This window comes from Mesoplodon bidens (genome assembly GCF_964165515.1).
Source record: "Mesoplodon bidens genome assembly, chromosome: 15".
NCBI classification, from domain to species: domain Eukaryota; kingdom Metazoa; phylum Chordata; class Mammalia; order Artiodactyla; family Ziphiidae; genus Mesoplodon; species Mesoplodon bidens.
In genome coordinates, this window is record NC_138171.1 from 82846337 (window position 1) to 82867215 (window position 20879).

At 53.6% G+C, this 20879-nt stretch overlaps 1 protein-coding gene across 1 annotated transcript in view; it reads left to right on the forward strand.

Annotated features, from left to right (window-relative positions):
• Window positions 1-20879, forward strand: part of ACSS1 (acyl-CoA synthetase short chain family member 1) — a 42434-nt gene that overhangs the window by 12220 nt on the left and 9335 nt on the right. The window contains exons 3-6 of the mRNA XM_081257475.1: window positions 9653-9852; window positions 16198-16373; window positions 16750-16902; window positions 19895-20042. Coding sequence (XP_081113601.1) covers window positions 9653-9852; window positions 16198-16373; window positions 16750-16902; window positions 19895-20042 — 677 coding nt within the window. The remainder of the gene's footprint in view (window positions 1-9652; window positions 9853-16197; window positions 16374-16749; window positions 16903-19894; window positions 20043-20879) is intronic.

The window sequence follows — 20879 nt, forward strand, 5'->3', positions numbered from 1 at the left end:
AGCAGGAAGTTGCTGGGACGCCGTTGGGGGGTTGGGTTTCGGGAGGCCGAGGAGGGGAGGCCTGAGGATGGAGGCAGAGGGCAGGGCCGGCCAGTGCACTGTGGGGTGAGGCGGCGGGGTGGGCGGAGGCCTGTGTTCCCGCCCGCTTTGTCCCCAGCTGTGTGTGACCTGGAGCAAATCTCCAACTCTCTGACTCTGTTTTCTCCTCCACTGGGTGCTGGGTGTTGAGCAGCACAGGGGAGTGAAAGCCCAGACCTGGGTCTGGGAGGATGCGGGTCTGATTTGGCTGTAGGTCGGGGCAGGTGAGGGGAGGTCAGTAGTGGATTTCAGGTCTGACGAGGGGAGGGGCGCAGGTGGCCCTGCGGCTGCTGCGGCCGGGAGGGCCGGGTGGGGTTTTCAGGGAGAGGTCCTCACCTCAGGAGAACAGTTCGGAGCCCGCTAAAAGGCAGCCCCCCGACCCTTGCACCTGGTGCTTCTCACCCCCAGATTAACTACAGTTTGCAGTGAGCAAACTCCTTTATTAAAATATTGGGGCAACTGAGGGGGAGGATCATTAACGGACATAGTGAGGCTGAGGGTGGGGTGCTTTGGGGTGAACCAGGGCCGGTGACCATGAGGCTCCAGGACAGGGGCCCCTGGCAGGCAGGGTAAGTGGGTTTGTCGGTGGGCTCTCCTCGGTGGAGGCACCAGAAGCTAGTGGCTGCCAGGCTTGTGTGCAGTGTCCCCTGATGACTTCTGAGTAACTCCGATCGCAAAACTTGGTCAGGAATCGCCGTGCTGGCTCCCAGAATCCGGTAGGAGCTCTGGGTTACTTGGATGGAGCTGGTTTTAAACCAGCATTTAACTTTCCTTTAAGACTTGGCTCCAGATTTTGAAGCTGGCAAGTGCTTTGAATCTTTCTATACGTGACACTTATTTTTCTTTCTCATTCTTTGGGGCAAGCTGAGGCTCTTGGAATTTCACATTTTACAATGGCCCTGTCTTGGGACTGCAGCAGGAATGACCTCCACAGAGAGTCGAACCTCCTTGACGGGGCCCTTTCTGGGAACCCTCTGGCGGACGTTTAGCTGGAGGACCACACATAACAGACGCCTCCCTTGGAGCTGGATGCCTGCGTTTTGTGAGCTCCCTTCTGCTGTGCAGGGGATGCTGGAGGGGCTGCACTGTGGGAGGTGGAGGGGCAGCGGCCTGCGGAGGGAAAGGGCGCTGGCCCCTGGGGGACCCGTCTTTAAGGAGGTGCTTCTGTTCCAGCTGTGTGGTTCGGCTTCTGGCAGCTGCAGACCTGGTGGTGGGAGGGGGGCCAACAGCCTTGCTGTGGCTGCGCTGGGTCCCCTCCGGGGCAGCACGGAGGCCTGCTCGGGTGCTTGTCACCCCAGGCCCCTCCTCCGCCCTCCCCACTCCCTCCTTGGCCACTTCCTCTTCCGGCTGAGGTGGAAAATCAAGGCCCCTGGAAGGAGCAGCCCAGCAGGCAGCCCTGAGACCCTGCAGGGCCGCCCTGATGCTCGGCTGACATGTAGCCCCCCGTGCCCACCGTGCTGGACCCTTCCGTCTGCTGCCCAAGACCCGCTTGCAGGAGGGTTCCCTGTAACCAGCCACGGGCTGGCTGTCCTCCAGGTCCCCGGACCCTAACCCTGGCCCTGACCCTAAGGCTGGGGCAGCCCCTGCTGTGTGGGCCACTGGCACTTATGATCTTAGTTTGGATTCCCGGTCACCCTGGGTTGTAAAGTGAGGGACCTGATGCCAGCGACCTTAGGGGGCTCTCAGGCTCACCCAGCTGGAAATGCCAGAAACAGGGTTTGGACCCAGCAGTGTCTGATCTGCGAGATGTGCTGTGGAATCTTGGAGGCGGTGAAGGTGTAAACGGCGGGCTGCCCTGTGGCGCTAACTTGGTGACAGGCCTGTAGGTCCGTGTGCAGACATCGCACCCCTCCACTGACCAGGGCCATGTGTTCCAGGACCTCCAAGACAAGCAGACGCATGTTAACCGCGATTCCAGCTGGGGAGGAGAGGTCAGTGCCTGAGGGCTCCAGGTGGCCTCTAGGAGGGACAAGGGATGGCTGCAGAACAAGGTGGGCCTAAGGACTGTGGAGTCCTGGTGTGACTGCGGGGCCCTGAGGAGCAGAAAGTGCATGTGCTGGAGGGGCTCTGTGGACCTCGGGGCCCTGGAGGCAGGAGGGGTCACTGTGGGTACAAGAGGAGGGGCAGTGGGCCAGGTTGGGGGGCCTGCCTGGCCCTTCATTCTGTCTCCTGACCCCCTGTGTCTGTCTTGGACCTCATCTGAACCTGGGAACAGTGGGGGTCCGGATGGGGTAGAGGCCTGGCAATTTCCCATCAACAGATCCAGTTAAACTTCCTCTGGGAAGCTGGAGCGAGGTTTCTGGGCCACTGGGAGGGTGGATTCTTTTGCTCCATCTGGGCCGACAGCCCCATTCTCCCTGCTGGTTGTCCTTGGACTGGGGCCTCAGACCGCTCTTGCCCAGGGCTACCGGCCCGCGGGAGCCTCTGGGGTTCTTCGTGTGTTGGCACTGGCTGCCTCGATGTGAGCGGGGCTCTGAGTCTGGAAAGGAAAGAACTTCTTTTCTGGAGACAAGACTCGGGCTGAAGGCCAGTGCCAAGGTCCAAGGGAAATCAGGCGTGAATCAGGGAAGAGGGCAGACCTTTTCTCAAGTCTGACCCGTCACTTCTGTTCCACCAGGGCTGCGTCAAGAGTGGGAGAGAAAGACTTAGGATGAGAGGGAGCTGGACCCTGGGGCAGGTGGTTCTGAACGTGGAGCCAAACACTGAAGCGTGAAGAAAAGCACGCCCACCCCGCCCCAGTTCTCCTCCGTCCTGATGAGAGGAAGGCTCGATTCGACCACAGTGAGCGGCTTTGAACACTTCTCTTGCTCATTTAAACCAATCCAAGGAAAGATGTTACATAAATAACGATGGAGTTGGCAGATGGCAAAAAATCCTCAGGTCTGGGAACCTTTGAAATAGGGTGTGAGTTGTTCTGAAGCTGTGGGTTTTGAGAGCTGCCCTTGGAGCCAGGCTTGGGTTTGAATCCTGACCTGATCCTTGACCCTTTCAGCTGAATAGCCTTGAGAAGTCACTTAACTCCTCTGTGCCTCAGTTTCCTCATCTGGAAAATGGGGTCGTGATGGTAGCTCCCGGCCCACGGGCTGTTGTGAGTGCTACACGGATGTGCCTAGGGTTCAGAGCAGTGCTGATCCTGCTGTCACTGAAGGAACTGTGCATGTGGTGGCAGTGGGCGGGCAGGAGGAGGCTTCTCCGGGCAGTAACACGAGCGAGTTGGGGAAGGCTGAGGAGGCAGGAGCCTGTGGGCCTGCAGGTGGCCGAGGCTGGCCTGGAGAGGAGGCTCCTTATGCTTACAGTGGGTGGCAAGCGTGGCTGGAGAAGACGGGGCAGCTGGTGGAGGCGGTGAGGTGACACAGCAGGTGGCGGATCGGCAGGGTGCACAGGCATGGCGGTGGGCCTACCTTCCCTCCAGGCTCCCGGAACCCCAGGCCATGGCCTGGAATCTGTAGCTGGCAGCAGCCCTGACTGTGGATGATGCATCCTCAGACCCACCTCCCACCCCAAACGAGGGCTTCCCCTCAACAACCACGGCAGGGCTCGTGGAGCAGGTGGCCCTTCAGGGGAGGGATTCTCGAACCACATTCAAATACACTGGTGACTCATTCACCCCGAGCCAGTGACACGACTGCCTAAGATTTACACAAAAGCAAACTGGCGTTTTCACTCTCCTTCCTGCTGTTAAGGAACTACTGATTTTCACCAATTTTATTTTTCTGCCATTCTGCAATAATTATAGCTACTGCTTATAGGATGCCTTTATATGTGCCTGGGACTTCACATTTGGTCTTGTCTTAAGTCTGTTTGTTTGGGCTGCTATGACAAAACACCACTGACCGGGGGGAGTGGGGGGTGCTTATAAATAACAGAGACTTATTTCTCACAGTTGTGGAGGCTGGAAATCCAAGATCAAGGTGCCAGCACGGTCACCTGCTGGTAGGGCCCTCCTCCTGGGTCACAGCCAGCGCCTTCCTTTTGTGTCCTCACATGGTGGAAGGAAAAAGGGAGCTCTGTGGGGGTCTCACTTATAAGGGCACTAATCCCATCATGGGGCTCCACCCTCGTGCCCTAATTACCCCCCCAAGGCCCCATCTGCTAATACTATCATCTTATCATCTTTGGGGGTTAGGATTCTGCAGACATTCAGACCACAGGAGTCCTCGAGACCACCTTAGTAGTGGTCCTATTATTAGGCCTTTCTATGGTTGGGACAGTCTAGACCCTGGGTGTATGGGGAGCTGGATGGGAGCCCCAACTCTGATCAGATGTCGTTCACTGAGGCACTCTCCTGAGAGGGAAATTCTCTGAGTCCAGAACCTTCTGCAGAGTGTAGCAAAGCCTCAAGGAGAATACATTTATTTTTTGTAAGAAATTTAGAAAACATTCAGCCTTAGTGATTGCAGGTTCACTGGCTGGCCTGGTGTCAGCTGTGGCCGTTCAGCTCTCGTTTCCTGTGAACGCTGAGTGTGTCCGGGGCCTTCCTTGGCAATGGCAGCTTGGGCGTTTTTGTGTCGACATGTGGCAGCTGCTTCATAGTTCACTGCAGCTTACCTTCGCTCAAGGTCATGGTCACGTGATCAAATCATGACGTGAGAGGAATTCCATACTTGGGGTATGAGCCCGCTCAGCTGAATTTCCTGGGCTTCTGTTCTCTCGGTGGCAGTAAGTAGCAGAGCAAGCACGTCATTACGTTAGATTAGATTTAGTGGCTACAGTAACGTCTGGGCCGGAGGAGTCTGCCAGAGGGAAGGAGTTGGTCCCGAGGCCTGGTGAGCTTCTCCCTGTGAGAAGGGGACCCTCTTGCCGTGCTCCGCTTTCCGAAAGCCAGCCTTTGCTTCTCTCACCACCTCCATCTTCCAGAAATGGCTTGCTGAAGAGAATATCAAAGTCTAGAGCAGTGTACCGAAGAAAGATGTGTCCTGTCCAGTCCTGCATCTGGACCATGGGGTTGACCCCTCCCCTCAGCACCAGGCTTGGAGGAAAGAAGTGACTGTCACAGGTCTTCCACGCACACATCGACCCAGTTCCCTGGGTTCCTTCCCTTATCGGCAGAAGGAAATGCAGAGGACAGTAGCTGTGCGCTGGCCTATCAGTGGGGCGGTCCTGCCCATCGCTCTCTCTGAGGGGCAGGATGCCTCCTGCCAGGGTACAGGAGGTACAGGAGGCTGGGAGGCATTTGCGGGGTGGACCGGCGCTCATGGTTAGAGCTCGGGCTCCAGTTGCCCTGCGCCCGCCAGGGCTCTTGTCCTTTCTTGCTTACCTGCTCTTCCTTTCCAGTCCACAGGTATCTGTCGCATACCTTCTCTGAGCTAGGCCCGGTTCCGGACGCTGGGAGGCAGGCAAAGAACAATCCCTGCCCAAGTAAAGCTCATACTCAGTGGGGCAGGTGGACAAAGAAGGAGGTAGCCTCTTAGCCAGTGTTTAGTTAATGAGCACAAGAGCCAGAGTAATGGTAGCAAGTAAGCAAGGCATGCATTCCGGATGAGTTTCTTAAATACAACAGCACCACACACACACACACACACACACACACACACACACGCACGCACACAAACACACACGGCTTATCTTACTTCCCCTGGGGCTGTCCAGCTGTGTCCTGTTTTGGATTGATCTGGGCCAGAGGTGGCTTTCTTCTGTCTGTGTTTGGGCAGATGTCGTGTTGGTTACGGATTAGCATTGGATGAATGCTCCTCCCACTTGAAGCTTAGAGTTGGCTGTAGAAGGTCTCCTTCCTTCCCCCAAGGCCAGGCAGCATCTTGCTGGTGCTCAGCACCCTGAATATGAGGCCAGTCTGTGCACTTGTGCCTGTCATTTGCAAGCGTCCACATGGAAGGCATGGCCCTGAGGAGTCTACTCACAGACAAACGTAGATATCTTATTCAGAACCTGCATGACGAATGCTATATTTATCCTGGCACTTGAAAATAGAACTCTAACTCATTTTGTTGAGATCATTTCTCAGAAAGCTGCACGTTACTGTCCTTTGGAAAGATCCCGCAGGCAAGGAGGAAGCCAGTGCATCCTGCAGCCACAGCCCAGAGCACCCATCACTGAGTGGCTGCATTATCTTTTTGATACAGAAACAGCATTTCGGTTTGTGAAAGTCTGAGAAGTTATGAGTATCCAAGAACTGCTTTTGAATGATATTTGAGTACCTCGGGTAACAGGATCGCTTGCTTGAATAACACTTACTTTTTTGTGATTTGAAGACCTAGGTTTGCTGACCATATATTCCAGTGGTCTAAATCTGGAGGAGATTGCTAATGAAAAGCAAAAGCTTAAAATGAAAAATCCAAGTTTAAAAAAATAATGGATGAACTGGAAAGATGAGGAGAAATGGAGATGGAATTAAATAGGGACAAATGGATAGTCTGGAAAGTCCAATTTTAAAAATTAATTTGCTGACTGTTAAATGGAGGACCCCGGTTCAGAGTCCTGTTCTGTGTGTGGCGATGGTCAGTGGGTTAGTGACCTCATGTTGAATTTGGGCCACCTTTGTCAGGCATTAGAAAATAAATGTATTCTTCATTTACATGGTTAAATATAGAGTTGGGGTCAAGGGTCTGCGTTCCATATTCTGACCCGGGCAGATACCATGAGAATGCCGGGGTCCGTTTGGTAACCTGGGGTTTTCTAGAGAATGGGAGTGGCATCATGGAGGGCTGGGTGAGAGAACCCGGGAGAGAAAAGACTTTGCGGGGTAGTTGGGGGGGTATTCAGGAATCTGAAGGGCTATCACTGAATGACAGATTTTCCCTGGACATCTTTAAAGGGCTGAGCTGGGACCAAGGGGTGGAAGTGGAACAGCTACAAGTCTTGGCCTCATTCTAAGAAGACTGTTTAGTGCTGTGCGGGGTGATTCCCAGCAACGTGACGTTAAGCAGAGGCTGGACTGCTGTGGCCAGGAACCCCAGGGAGGCTTCAAGGATCTCTTCGACCTTGAGTTTTATGGCCTTGGCAGAGAGGATGGGAAGGGGAGTGAACTCAAGAGATCTACCCAGATCAGATTCTTTATGAGAGACTTCTCTGGATGCAGCAGCAAGAGTGTGGGACCCAGCAGACTCAGTTCCAGGGCCCATGAGAAGGCCCCTCGATCCTCCAGGGAACACCTGGGCAACTTCAGCTTGGTCTCCAGACCTGCCCAGGGCTACAGGTCAGCTGCCCAGCTCTGACCGCCAGGCAACTTCTGCCCCTGAAGGGAGTCCTTTCCCCTTTGCTGCCTTGCTCCTCCCCCCCCACGGCCAACCTTTCCAGAAGGCTCTCCCTCCTGCCTCAGTAATTGTACCAGAAGCTGAGGTGATAAACGCCCATCACACTTTCATGTGCCTTCATTTCCCCAGTGGGAGGTGGGCTGCAGGAGGACCCTTTCCCTCCCATTTCTTTTGTCTGGTGCCCTCCTCACCCCCACGGTGCCTAGAACGGAATTTTCAACATCTTACAAATTCATCAAAATGAATTAGTTGATTTTAGTACTTCTAGAAAGTAATTTCAAACAAAGACGTCTGATGGTAAAGATAATCTCTACTGAATGTTTGGCAGGGTCCTGAGTGGGTGAAGCTTTTCACTAACACTCGCGACAGTTAAACAAGGTGGAAGGGGCCTGCTGTTTCTCAGGTGATCTTGTGGCAGCTGAGAAACGTGAGCTCCCTTGCCCGTGCAGCTCCTATAGAAAGTAACCCAGGCCTCTCTGTCTGGACGGCTCTGTGCCTTCCTCGACTTCAACATGCTGCCTTCCGTCTGCAGAAAAAGGACTGGATTTCATCACCACTGATCTCTGACGCACTTGAGCTTCCATCTCCCCAGCACCGACTCCTTAAGTCCTTAGCGCTGTTGAAAACGGCACCTGCGCTGGGCCAAGGTTATCCGTCTGTGTGACTGACCATGGCTGCCTCTTGAGTGCTGTCACTGACTATCCTAGCCTCCTCCCCGCACGCAGGAGGCGTGTTTCTGGGCCCTGGCTCCGGGGAGTTTGCTCTTGGGGGCTGTCGGGGTGCTCTTTCTTTCATCACAAGCTCAGGTGCGGGGTGGATGGGGTCAGTGGATGGCGCTTTTGTCCTCCTAAAGCCTTAAGGAGAAAGGATAGGGTCCTGCCAGAGGGGCGCTGTGCCAGCCTGGGCAGGAGTCGAGGGGGAGCGCAGGCTGCACTCGTGTTACCCGAACCAAACTTGGGTCCGTCCGCTCGCCCGTGCACAGTAAAGCCAATCTACCGACACCGGCTTGGAGTGAAGGAAAGTGCAGCGTTTATTGCAGGCACCAAGCAAGGAGTCCAGGGCCGCTGGTGCTCAGAACACCCGACTCCCCGATGGGTTTCCGGAAAGCCTTTTTAAAGGCAAAGGTGAGGGAGCGGAGTCCCAGGGTATGCGCATGATCAGCTCACCACCGTTCTCTGGTGGATGGTGACGTAACAGGGCTGTTAACATTATCTATCCTCAGGCTCCAGTAGGTCCAGAGGCTACAAGTAGTTAATTTCTTCGTCTGCTGGGGGTTTTAGCATCTGTAAAACAGCTCAGGAATGTGCATCAGATACTATTATCTAGTTACTTTAGAGAGGAGCTAAAGCAGAGGGCATGGGGGAGGGGTCTGTCCCGGGAAGGCCCCATAAGGTCCTGCTTGGTTACACTAGGGAGCTCTCGTCTGGTCTCCCCCAAGGCCTGTCACTGCCCAGCCTTCATGTCCTGTTGGCCCTTGCTGGGCTGCCCCTTTCTGGGCCTCTGGGCACAGGGCAACCAGAAACACTCCTGGGTCTTGGCCAGGAGGGTGGAGCCACGTGGGTGGGGCGGACTTACCCTGCCCTTCCATGCCAGCTTTCTGTTAAATAACAAACACAATAAAACAAGAGCAGTGAAAACGGGAAATGTCCCTTCCCGTGGGAAGTGGGGTTCAGTGGGACCGCGTGGGAAGCAGTGCCGAACCCAGCGTCCACCTGCTTCTGCCCTCCTGCACTTTCCTCCGTTTCCTGCTCTGGTTTCTGGTAGACTGTCATCCTCTCGGGGTCGTGTTGGGTCACGTGCCAACCCCAAGCCAATCAGCTTGTTCAGCGGGATGCTGCTCTCTGACTGGCTGGCCAAGCCTAAGCCCCTGGAGTGGAGGCAGGGGCCATGTGGGCACAAGAGGCGGGGCACAGTGTCCTGGTCCCTCAACACCCAGCCCTGACCCGGGCTGCGGGCTGCTTTCCTTCCCAAATCACCGAGGCTCCACAGAGTTGGGGTCCCCTTCCTGGGGTCCCCTGCCCAGCAAGGCCTGTGCTGACCCAGAGAACAGGGGCCTCTCGGGGAGGACGTGTCAGAAGACTCCGGGACCGGATGACCCAGGTCTCTGAGAAGCCCTGCTTTCAGTGGATGCAGGGACAGGCGATTTTTCTCAGCAATGTGGCCGTGAATCCGTGTCAGGACAAGCCTACAAAGTTACAGTGTTTTCTGAAAAGAGCCTTCCATGCATCAAGTGTTGGAGTAGCTGCCCTCCCCCTGGCTGGCCGGGGCTCCAGTGCCTGCAGTTTGCAGAATTATTCCAGCCAAATGACTATGCGTTCTGGCCCTCCCCCTTCTCTGACAGCCCTCCCTTCCTTGTGCCGCAGGGAACTGCTGGAGACCACGTGCCGCCTGGCCAACACGCTCAAGAGGCATGGAGTCCACCGAGGGGACCGGGTAGCCATCTACATGCCTGTCTCCCCGCTGGCTGTGGCCGCAATGCTGGCTTGCGCCAGGATTGGAGCCATCCACACTGTTGTCTTTGCTGGCTTCAGTGCGGGGTCCTTGGCTGGGAGGATCAATGATGGTGAGCACGTGGGCAGTGGGAGGGAGGGAGGAACCTGGGTCCCCTGGCCTTCAGGGACTTAGTGTGGTGACAGACATCACAGAAAGTCACACATACAGCTGATGGACACTACCAGGGACAGCGCATGGCTGAATGAACATTTGCTCTATCAGCTGAGATCTGAGTGCGTTGGATTTAACCAGATGAAGGAAGGGAAGATTCCAGGTGGAGGGAATGGCATAGGTACCGGCTGGAGGAGGAGGCTGTGTGGCTGCAGTGGAGGAGGGAAGAAACGTAGGGTGAGGTGAGGCTGGGGAGATATGGGGAAGATTCCACAGGTCAACAGCTGGAAGCCTTCTGTGGTGAGGAATGATGGGGTGGGCCATCTCCTGAGGCTTGGAGTCAGGCGTGGGCCTTGTGGTGTGTCTTTAAGGCCTTCTGTCTGCAGGTAGGTCAGAGCCTCCCAAGCAGGTGTGCAGAGCATATCGTCTCCTTCCTTTTTCTGGTGTCGGAGGGCTGAGTGTCTGAATGGTGGCCTCATGTCTGTGCAGCCTGACCCCTGCTCCCTTGAGATCCTAGAGGGTTCCTTGAGCTGGCTCCCCTGGGGGCTGTTGGGAATTCTTTGTGTCTCACAGAAGACTTGCCTTTGGGTAATGGACAGAGTTGGAGGGTATAGTTCTCAGACCTCTGTTGACCACTCTCTTTAGGAAAGACTGGGGAGCCTTTCTGCTCCCTTTCAACATTTCCCCTCTAATTTCAAGCATTGGTGCTGCTACTCCTTTCTCTCTCTCTCTCAACTCTGTAGCACCTACTGTGTGCCAGGTTTTGTTCTAAGCAGTTTGTGAAGGCCATCTCTCTTCATTTTAACTTAGTCCTCATAAATATTATATGAGATAATACTCCTACTATTTCTACCCTCTCCCTTTTTCTATTACCATTGAATCATTTTAAAGTGTACAGTTCAGAGACATTAAGCACATTCACAATGTTGTGCAACCGCCATCACTATTCCAGAACTTTCCCATCATCCCAAATGGACATCTCATACCCATTAAGCAGGCATTCCTCATTTCCCCTCCATCCAGCCTCTGACAACCACTAATCTGCTTTCTCTCTCTATGATTTGCTTGTTCTGGAGGTTTTGTAAAAATGAACTCCTACAGAAGGTGGCATTCTGTGTTCTCCTTCTTTCACTAAGCATCATGTTTTCAAGGTGCATCTATGTTGTAGTGTGTATCAGTATTTCATTTCTTTTTGTAGATGAATAATATTTCACTGTATGGATAAACCACATTTTGTTTATCCATTTATCTGTTTGTGGGTAGTTTTACTTGTTTCTACTTTTTGGCTATTGTGAATAGAACTGCTATGAACGTTTATGTACAAGAATACCTGCTTTCAATTATTTGGATATATACCTAGGAATGGAATTGCTGGCACATATGGTAAATCTATGTTTAACTTACTGACAAACTGCAAAACTTTCCCAAAGGAGTTATTCTGTTTTACATTTCTACTAGCAATGTATGAGGGTTCCAATTTCTCCAAATCCTCATCAACACTTGTTATTTTCCTTTAAAAAAAAATTATAACCATCCCAATGGGTATGAAGTGGTATTTCATTGTAGTTTTGATTTGCATTTTTCTAATGACTAATATCATTAAATATCTTTTTATGTGCTTGTCCATTTGTGTCTTCTTTGGAGAAATATCTACTTAAGTCCTTTGCCCATTTTTTAAATTGGTCGTTTGTCTTTTTTTTGTCGTTGAGTTGTGAGTTCTCTAGATATTCTGGATACTGTACCTTTATCAGATATATGACTTGCAATTATTTTATCCCATTCTGTGGGTCGTCTTTTTGCTTTCTCAGTATTGTCCTTTGAAGCACAAAAATTTTTAATTGTGATAAAGTCCAGTTCATCTGTTTCTTTTTGCTGTTTGTGTTTCTGGTGTATTATTTAAGACTCCATTGCCAGTACAACATTACAAAGATTTGCCTCTGTGTTTTCTTCTAAGAGTTTTTTATAGTTTTAGCTTTTTCATTTAGGTCTTTGATCCATTTTTAATTTTTTTTAATTTTTATTTTTTTTGTGGTACGCGGGCCTCTCACTGTTGTGGCCTCTCCCGTTGCGGAGCACAGGCTCCGGACACGCAGGCTCAGCGGCCATGGCTCACAGGCCCAGCCGCTCCGCGGCATGTGGGATCTTCCCGGACCAGGGCACGAACCCGTGTCCCCTGCATCGGCAGGTGGACTCTCAACCACTGTGCCACCAGGGAAGCCCTTTGATCCATTTTTAAAAAAATATTTATGTATTTTGGTTGTCCCATGTCTTAGTAGTGGCAGGCGGGCTCCTTAGTTGCAGTTCCAGGGCTCGCCGGCGCCTTAGTTGTGGGATGTGGGCTCCTTAGTTGCAGCAGGCAGGTTCCTTAATTGTGGCATGCAAAGTCTTAGGGCTCCTTAGTAGTTGCAGCTCCAGGGCTCCTTAGTTGCGGCACGTGGGTTTCTTAGTTGTGGCATGCGAACTCTCAGTCGCAGCATGCATATGGGATCTAGTTCCCTGACCAGGGATCAAACCCGGGCCCCCTGCATTGGGAGTGCGGAGTCTTATGCACTGCGCCACCAGGGAAGTCCCAGGCCTTTGATCCATTTTGAGTTAATTTTTGCATATGGTGTGAGGTAAGGGCCCAGCTTCATTTTGTTTGGCCTGTGCATATCCAATGATACCATTTATTGAAGAGACTATTGTTTCCTTTGTTGAATGGTCTTGGAACTCTTGTCAAAAATAACTTGACTGTATATGTGAGTGCTTATTTCTGAGTTCCCTATTCTATTACACTGATCTATATAGCTATCCTTGATTTTCGTACGCTGAACCATCCATGCATTCCAGGAATAAATCCCACTTGGTCATGATGTATAATCTTGTTAATATGCTGCTGGATACAGTTTGTTAGCATTTGTTTGAGGATTTTTGCATCAGTGTTTATAAGGGATATTGGTCCCTAGTTTTCTTTTCTTGTGATCTGTTTGTCTGGTTTTGGTATCAGGGTAAAGCTGGCCACATAGAATGAGTAAGAAAGTGCTTCCTCCTCTGCAATTTTTAGGAAGAGTTTGAGAAAGATTGATGTTAATTTGTCTTTATCTGTTTGGTAGAATTCACCAGTGAAGCCATCTGGTCTTGGAAACTAAGGCACAGAAAGGTTAAGTGACTTGCCTAAGGTCACACTGCTACTTAGTGACAGACCCAGGATTTGAACCCAGGCATTCTACCAATGCTTTTAACATTACATTAGGCTGCTCCTTTCCTCTCTTGCTGATGTGGCCACAGTTACCAAGTGTTTCTGTTAAGATTCTTTGAAACAAGCAAAAGCAATTGACTCTGGAGAATTAGTAGCTGGATGCCAGGCAACTCCCAGAACTCAGGAATTCTAAACAGCCAGGCCATGGGAAGGCAGGGGCCCGGTCAGCTCTGAGGGACTCAGTAGGGGAAAGTCCTATAACTTTTCTCTAGAGCTTTGCCATTAAGCAGCTCTTCCCCAGCACCCTACAGCCTCCATGTCCAGCTATTCAGGTGTCAGTTTCCTGGGGGCAAGACCCTGTTGGGACAAGTGTCTGTGTTCTCTTGGCCCAGTGAGGGTGGTATTTTGGTTATTTATTGCTGTGTTACAAGCTACTCCAAAAGTAAGTACTTAGAACAGTATATTTTCTTATTATGTTTCATGATTCTGTGGGGCAGGAGTCAGGTGGGCATAGTGGGAATGGCTTCCCTCTGCTTTGTGATATCTGGGATATTGGCTGGATTGGTTTGAATGTTTGGGGGTGGCCAGGGGTCTCTTTCTGTTCATGTAGCCTCTTCACATGACTAACTTGGGCTTCCCCATAGCAAGGCAGCCTCAGGTAGTCAGACTTGTTACATGGTGGCTTATGGCTCCAAGAGGAAGCAAGGAAACTGCCACTTGTCCTAAAGGCTGACCCTGGAATATGCATAGCATCATTTTGGCTATACTCCATTGGTCAAACCAGTCTGCAGTCATCCCAAATTTAAGGGGAGGGGGCCTAGACCCGACTTGTCCATGAGAAGTGGCGTGAGACCAGGTCAGAGAATTCACAGCTGTCTTTTGTCCACCACTGGGAAGGAGAGTGTCAGTGTGGCGACCAGGTCTCACCGTGAGGAGGCAGCCACTCCGGGTAGTATGTCCTATTCTACGGCCCCAGCCCCCTGGCCTGGCCTCTGGCCACTGCTCTTCCTTTATCTTCCCTCCTGGTCTAGGCTGTGTGAGGAGTGGAGAGAGGGAGGCGTGGGGAGGGTGGAGAATGGCTCTGCGAGATGCTCTGGGGGCAGAGTAGTGGCCCGAGCCGTTGTCCACGCCCGAATTCCCCAGTACCTGTGAATAGGTACCTTACGCGGCAGAAGGCCTCTGCAGGTGTGATGGGACCCTAAAATGGGGGGACGATGCTGGTCGGCCCGGTGTAACCACCGATCCTTAAGAGCAGAGAACTTTCTCTGGCTGAAGCAGAAAACATGTGGCAGAGAGGGAGGTGAGAGAGATTCAAAGTGACAAGGACTTGACCTGCCTTTGCTGGCTTTGAGGATGAAGGAGGTTGTGTGCAGGGTGTGTAGGTGGCTCTAAAAGCTGAGGACGACCCCTGACTGACAGCAAGGAAATGGGGACCTCAGTCCTACAGCCACACGGACCTGACTTCCGCCAACACCCTGAGCAACCTGAAAGCAGATTCTCCCCAGAGCCTCCAGGTGAGATCTGCCCCCACCCCCACCGGCACCTTGATTTTGGCCGTGAGACTCTAAGCAGAGAACCCAGCTTAGAGTCTCACGGCTGAGCTCACCCAGACTATAGAACCGTGAGCTAAAAAAAAAAAAGGGGGTTCTGAGCCACTAAATTTGTGGTAATTGGCTATGGGAGCAATTAAAAACAAAGACAGAAGCTGAGACCTGATCAAAAGCCGGGGTGAAAGTGAATCCCCCCCAGACCAAAGCGTCTGCTGATCCTGCCTGTGCTGGTGCGCCCCGCTGCCCGCCCTTGGGGACCGCAGAGAGAGGGTGCTCCTCAAGCACCTCCTGGGGACTGGGCGTGTCGGGCCCGGAGTTTCCTGCCCTGGAGAACCACTCGGGCAGGGAGGCCTCACACAGATGGGCACCGGGAGTGGGGCCCGTGTCTCGGAGGCTGAGATTCCAGCACCCAGGTTGGGCAGGGGCCACTGTTTTCTCCAGAGGGTCCTGAGCTTTCTTTGTCTCTCATCCCCTTGAGCAGGGTCCCTTTCTACCTGCTGGGCCATCTCCCTTCCTGCCCCACAGGGAGCTTCCCTGGACAGTCCCAGCTCAGGGATGTAGGCCTGGAGCGTCTCAGGTGGGCTCTGTCCACCTGACTTTGTCTCCCCAAGGTGACCGATTGCCAAGGCTCGAGGAGCAAACAGTGTGTGTGGCCGGGGCCTGGTGTGCAGAGCTGATGACACTGCCCTAGGCGCCCAAAGCAGTCCAGAGTATCTCTGAGCCAGGCAAAGGCGTGTGCTGGCGGGGTCTCAGGTGGCCCGTGGGGCTGTGCCGCCTCTAGGGCCCTTGGGAGGAAGAGAGGCTGTGAGCATGTCTCTAGAAAGCACGCTTCAGACTGGAAAGCTGAGGGAGACTGGCGCCTCAGGTAGGGCCCCCAGGAGCCGCCCTGTGGCGAGAGTTCAAGTGCAGGTAGTTCACTGGGAAGGTGGTCCTGGGAGGTGCTGCGGGCTGCAGGGAGTGAGGCCGGGGAGCTCCCACTGTGGGTGCCCAGGGCTCAGATGGCAGGGAAACCCTGGAAGGCGATGGGGCCGCAGGCGTCAGCATGAACCCCGAGGGGCTGGTTGAGGACTCCTGGGTGGGGTGATTCCTCAACACTTCTGCCTGTGGCTCCAAATCAGGCCTTGGTGCCCACGTCACAGGTCTGAGGGCTGTGCTTGGCCATCAGCATGGCAGCTGGATGGTTGTTCCAGGCTCTTTCTCAGGAGCCAGTTGTACGATAGCCCACCTCAGCCGTGATCCTTCCGGAGGCATCCGGGGGTTGGGGCGTGGTGGGTGGAGGGTAGCCTGGAAAGGCCCCGGGGCAGGTGGGAGGGAGCGGGAGTCTGGCAGAGTTGAGCTTCCGGTTACTTATCTCCAGTTACACCTGCTCCTCCCAGAGCCGGGAAAAGGCTGGCGCTTCTGCTCTGAGCACAAAGATCCCAAAGCAGGTGGAACTTCACTTTTTTGTGTTGACTCTCTTGCTCAAGGATGGACTTTCTTCATTACACCCTTAGGCCTGGGGTGTGTGGCTGTCTGGGCTGTGAAGGTCGGAGTGGGGAGGAAACTGACCAGAAATACCTGCCTTTGACTCCGATAGCCAAGTGCAAGGTGGTTATCACCTTCAACCAAGGACTCCGGGGAGGGCGTGTGGTGGAGCTGAAGAAGATTGTGGACGAAGCCATAAAGCTCTGCCCAACCGTCCAGCATGTCCTCGTGGCTCACAGGACAGACAACAAGGTCCACATGGGGGATCTGGACATCCCCCTTGAGCAGGTGGGTTTATCTCCTTTTGTATAGTTTGAGGAGAAGAGGTTGTCATTGGATTAACTGAGCCTGAGTCTTGTCAGATTGTGGTTCTCAATCTGGGTCCCCCAGAGGTGCCCAGGGTTCCCCTTTGCTATTTGATGGGCTTCCATCCTGGTAGGGGAGATGGAACTCAAATCCCACAAACAGAGGGAAACATTTAACATAACAGAAATGACTGGATCCATCCTTTTATTTGGAATTAAACTAGGGCAGGCTAGAGAAGGTGAACTCTGAACACTGTCTGCCGAGTCCTGAGGCCGAGGGGGAGAGGTGTTCTTGGGGACGCCGGGTGCAGGGGCGAGGTCACTGCCCTTAACGGGCTGTCTGGTCTTCTCCCTCACAGGAAATGGCCAAGGAGGAGCCGGTGTGCGCCCCAGAGAGCATGGGCAGTGAGGACACGCTCTTTCTGCTGTACACCTCGGGGAGCACTGGGACGCCCAAGGGGCTCGTCCACACCCAGGCGGGCTACCTGCTGTACGCCGCTCTGACGCACCGGGTAGGGCGCTGCCCCGGGGGGCTCTGGGCGGGGGGCCAGGAGAGGCTGGATTGGGGCCAGAGCTCCTGCTAACGTCTTCTCCTCATGTGTTCACGAGCAGGGCTGGGAGTCCTGGCATCAGCGTGGTGGAGGGGTGGGCTTGGGGAGCTGAGCTTGTGTCTTTGTCGGAAGGGCCTGGGTCCTGGACCTGTGTCTTCTGCTGGTCTTTAGTCCATCACACGTGTGCCAAGCCCTCCCTAGGCCTGACGTGCTGGCTGGCATGGCTGCTTTCAGGTGCTGGGAGTCCAGGTGCTCTGGCCTTCCTGGACCCTTGTCCTATACAACAAGGTTGGTGTAAATATGAGTACATTATTGTTATTTGTTAAGACGCATTCTTCTACTTAAGAGATCTTTTTTATCTGATTTTAAAAGAAAGTAAAACATTTTTATGGGCCCCTAAAAGTGCTGTGGCCTCTAGGCTCTGCTTACTGGGGCCACATTTTAATAGGAAAATTTTAAAAAAGACTTGATTTTATGAGGAGGCTTAAATTTAGTGTATGGAAATTGTATTACAGGGGACCATCCTTTAAGGATTCTAAAGCAAATGATCTGGCCCAGTTTTATTATAGTAAATGCATTTAAAAATCAGCACTCATTTAAACATGGGTGGGTGGGGGGATTTTGGTTAACATGCATCCCTGGTTGCCTTGGGGAATAGCTGACGCTTCCCAGGTGGGCTGGGGTCTCAGGATATTGTCTGTGGACCAGACTCTCTCTCTGGCCAAAGGCAGAACTCAGCCCCAGGCAGTGCAGGAACAGGGGAGCTGACTGGCCATGTGACCGGGAAGCCCAGGCGCATCCAGGCAGGGCTTGGATGCTGAGAGCACCTACAGTCTGGCTGGGGACCAGGGCCCCGCCCACTCAGTCACTATGGTGCGGGTGGGAGTGGGATATGCTGATTGGCCAGGCCTGGTCATCTGGAGGTGGACCTCACGGATGAGCACAGACGACGAGCGGGTCCTGGGAGGGCAAAGATGAGGCCTGAGAGTGGCAGCCACTTGCAGGCAGCACTGAAGATGTGAAAGTGAGGCAGAAAGATAGATGTGGCACAGAACCAGGCCGGGAAGATGAGGTATTATGCTTGACACAGTCCATGTTAAAGCCGCTGTCTTCTGGCGCTGGGTGACCGTGAGCATCACAGAGCCGTCCTCGTCTGAAAGCCCCTTGCTCAGCTCTGGATGGGCATGTTGCAAAGATTGACACGTTGTGTGAGTCAGAACACTTTGGAAAATATAGCTACCGAGACCGAACACCAAGAAAGTCACAGAATGCGTCAACGTGTTTCCATCAATTTATAACAAAATTAGCATGAGGGGAGCTGTAAATGTGGTGAAAGAGTCTTCATTTTTTGTTTTCAAGCATTACCAGGACACTGTCTACATGAGCAAAAGAAGTGGGGATGTAAGGACGGGACCATCTTTTGAATTTCTCTTCAATACAGTGAGGGCATTTTAAAGCATTAGGAATAGAAACTTTCAGTCTTCTGTACATAAGCGTATGTCTATGAGTGTGTACGTCTGTGTGTGTGTGTGTCCGTCCGTGCACCTGCTGAAGGTATTAGGACTGTTGGTTTCTTCAGGGAAAAGGACAGTTGACTCTGCAGGGACGGTGGGGACGTGGGCAGGTTTCAGGGTGAGCAGTGGGGTCAGGGTGCCCTTTGGAGCGTGGCCAGTCCTGGGCACCTGTTCTCCTTCCAAGAACAGCAGGTAGAGAGGTCGCCAGCCCCTTGAAAGATGTGGCACTGTGGGTCCTCGTATTAAAAATCCCCTCAGTTCCGGGATGCTATGGGCCTTGGGGTGTGGACGTCCTGCTTCACCGGTGCAGTGGGAGTGCAGTTTCCTTGAAAGACCCCTCTGCCTTGGGTCATGGCTCCACAGGACCCTGGCAGACTCGAGACCACTGTGCTGTCTGGAAACTCCTGGGGGACCTCAATGTGTGTCTGTGGCAGCAAGAGACTGGGCCACTCGCCCAAAGGTTAAAAAACATCTTTATTGCAAAACAGAACACAGATATAGAAAACCACCGAAATCAAATGTGTGGCTTAATGAATTATTGTTGGACAAACTCACGTCAGTCAAAAACTGGGACATTGGCAGCCTCACACAGAAGCCCCTTCATGGCCTATAGTGTCCCTGCCCTTTCTAGTTTTGTCACCCAAATGTGCATCCCTAGGTACTGTAGCTTACTCTTGCCCACTGACTGTTCTGGGTAAGCCTCTTAAGCCAAGTTTAGCCAATGGGTTTTCCTCCATCCCTTCATTTCCTTGAACGTTGTCGGTCGTAGCGCCTGGCTGTGTGTCTCTCTGTCCTCAGCGTCTCCTGCAAAAGGGCAAGTGGACCCGCAGACAGGGTCAGGTTCAGGTTTGACTTTTTGGCAAGAATAAGGAGATGCCCGTTTCTCTCAGACTCTTAGAAGCTGATGATGCTTGGTGCATTTCTTCGCCTTTTTGGCTTTTGTTTTTTTGCAGTTTTAAAAGGATTTAAAAAACTATGGTGTAAAATACCGAAAAAACTATGGTGTAACTTAAGGCAGAAAGGTGCCCTTATTTTAGACATAGGACTGGATGGAGTTTTACCTGTGGGTACACGTGTGGCCAGCACCTGTATCAGGACATGGGCGTCTCCAGCTCCTTCAGGCCCTGACATCCGCCTGCTCCCCCAAAACCCCCATCCCCGCCTGCCTCAGGACTAGTACTAGGCGACCTCCAGCGTATGGGTGGGCTTTGTGCTGGGGCTCAGAGAGTGTCCCCTCTGAAGTCCGGCTTCTTTTGCTGTCATCTGCGGGCCTGGCACTACTGTCATCAGTATCCCCTCTCGTCACTGCTGTGGCTGCTCCGCCCTCACTCCTGCCCTCGGGGGCCATAGGAGCAGCTGTGCCTCGGTGACAGAACACGCCCTGTGACGTGTGGGAACGGGTGACAGGCTCCTGACAGCCCCTCCTCCTGTTTCTGCAGTTTGTGTTTGACTACCGGCCAGGTGACGTCTTTGGCTGCGTGGCTGACATCGGCTGGATTACGGGACACAGCTATGTGGTGTACGGGCCTCTCTGCAATGGAGCGACCAGCGTCCTTTTTGAGAGCACCCCGGTTTACCCCGACGCTGGTGCGGACTGCAGCAGGGGCAGGAGGAAGGAGGAGAGGTTGGGGGCTGCGGGCTGCGGGGTGGAGGCTTTGCTCGGGTCGGGCTTGTGGGTTCTTGTGACAAAGCTGCCGGGCGGCAGGGGCCGGGCCAGGTCTGCAGTGGGATCACATGCGCAATGGGAGGGGGTCCAGTCGCTGGAGCCTTCGAGAGACCACCCACCCTAGTGTCCCCCTAACCTCTGCGGCACCTGACCGGATCCTGCCCTTCCTCAAAGCCGAGGCCAGTGGCCAGCCTCCCCGGGTGCCCTGCTGCCTGTGCCTTCAGGCCACTTGGGCCGAGCTCGTGGTGTGTGGCCTGGAGCCGCCACCATGGAGAGGGATCCCTTTGAGGACCCACATCTTGCTCCCCTAGCATCTTCCTCCCTTGCGGCACAGCGCCTTCAAGTATTTGTTCAAACGTGACCGAAGGTTGGCGGCTCTGCCGAGGCTCTTGCCCAGGCTCTTGCCCAGGCTCTTGCCCAGGCGGTCCACAGCGCTGACGGTTTGGTGCCTGGAACTTTGGTCCCCTGCCCCCAGGTCCTCTCCAGCCTCCCGCAGGGGCCAGATGTGCCCCTGGAAGATGTGCAGGGGGCCCGGCTAGGAATGAGAGCCGAGTCTCAGGTGGCCTCAACCTCTTGTGTGCAGAGTGGTGGCGGCGAGTTAGGGGGTTGATGGGGCGCGTGCGTCCTGGGCGCCGCTGCTGCTCCGGGGGAAGCACGGGTCGCCACTAGAGACCATTTAAATGTGCCTGAATGCGGGTTCTGCATTGGTGCTACTTCACGGTAATATCCCTTTGACCCGATTCCTCGCTGTGTCCCGT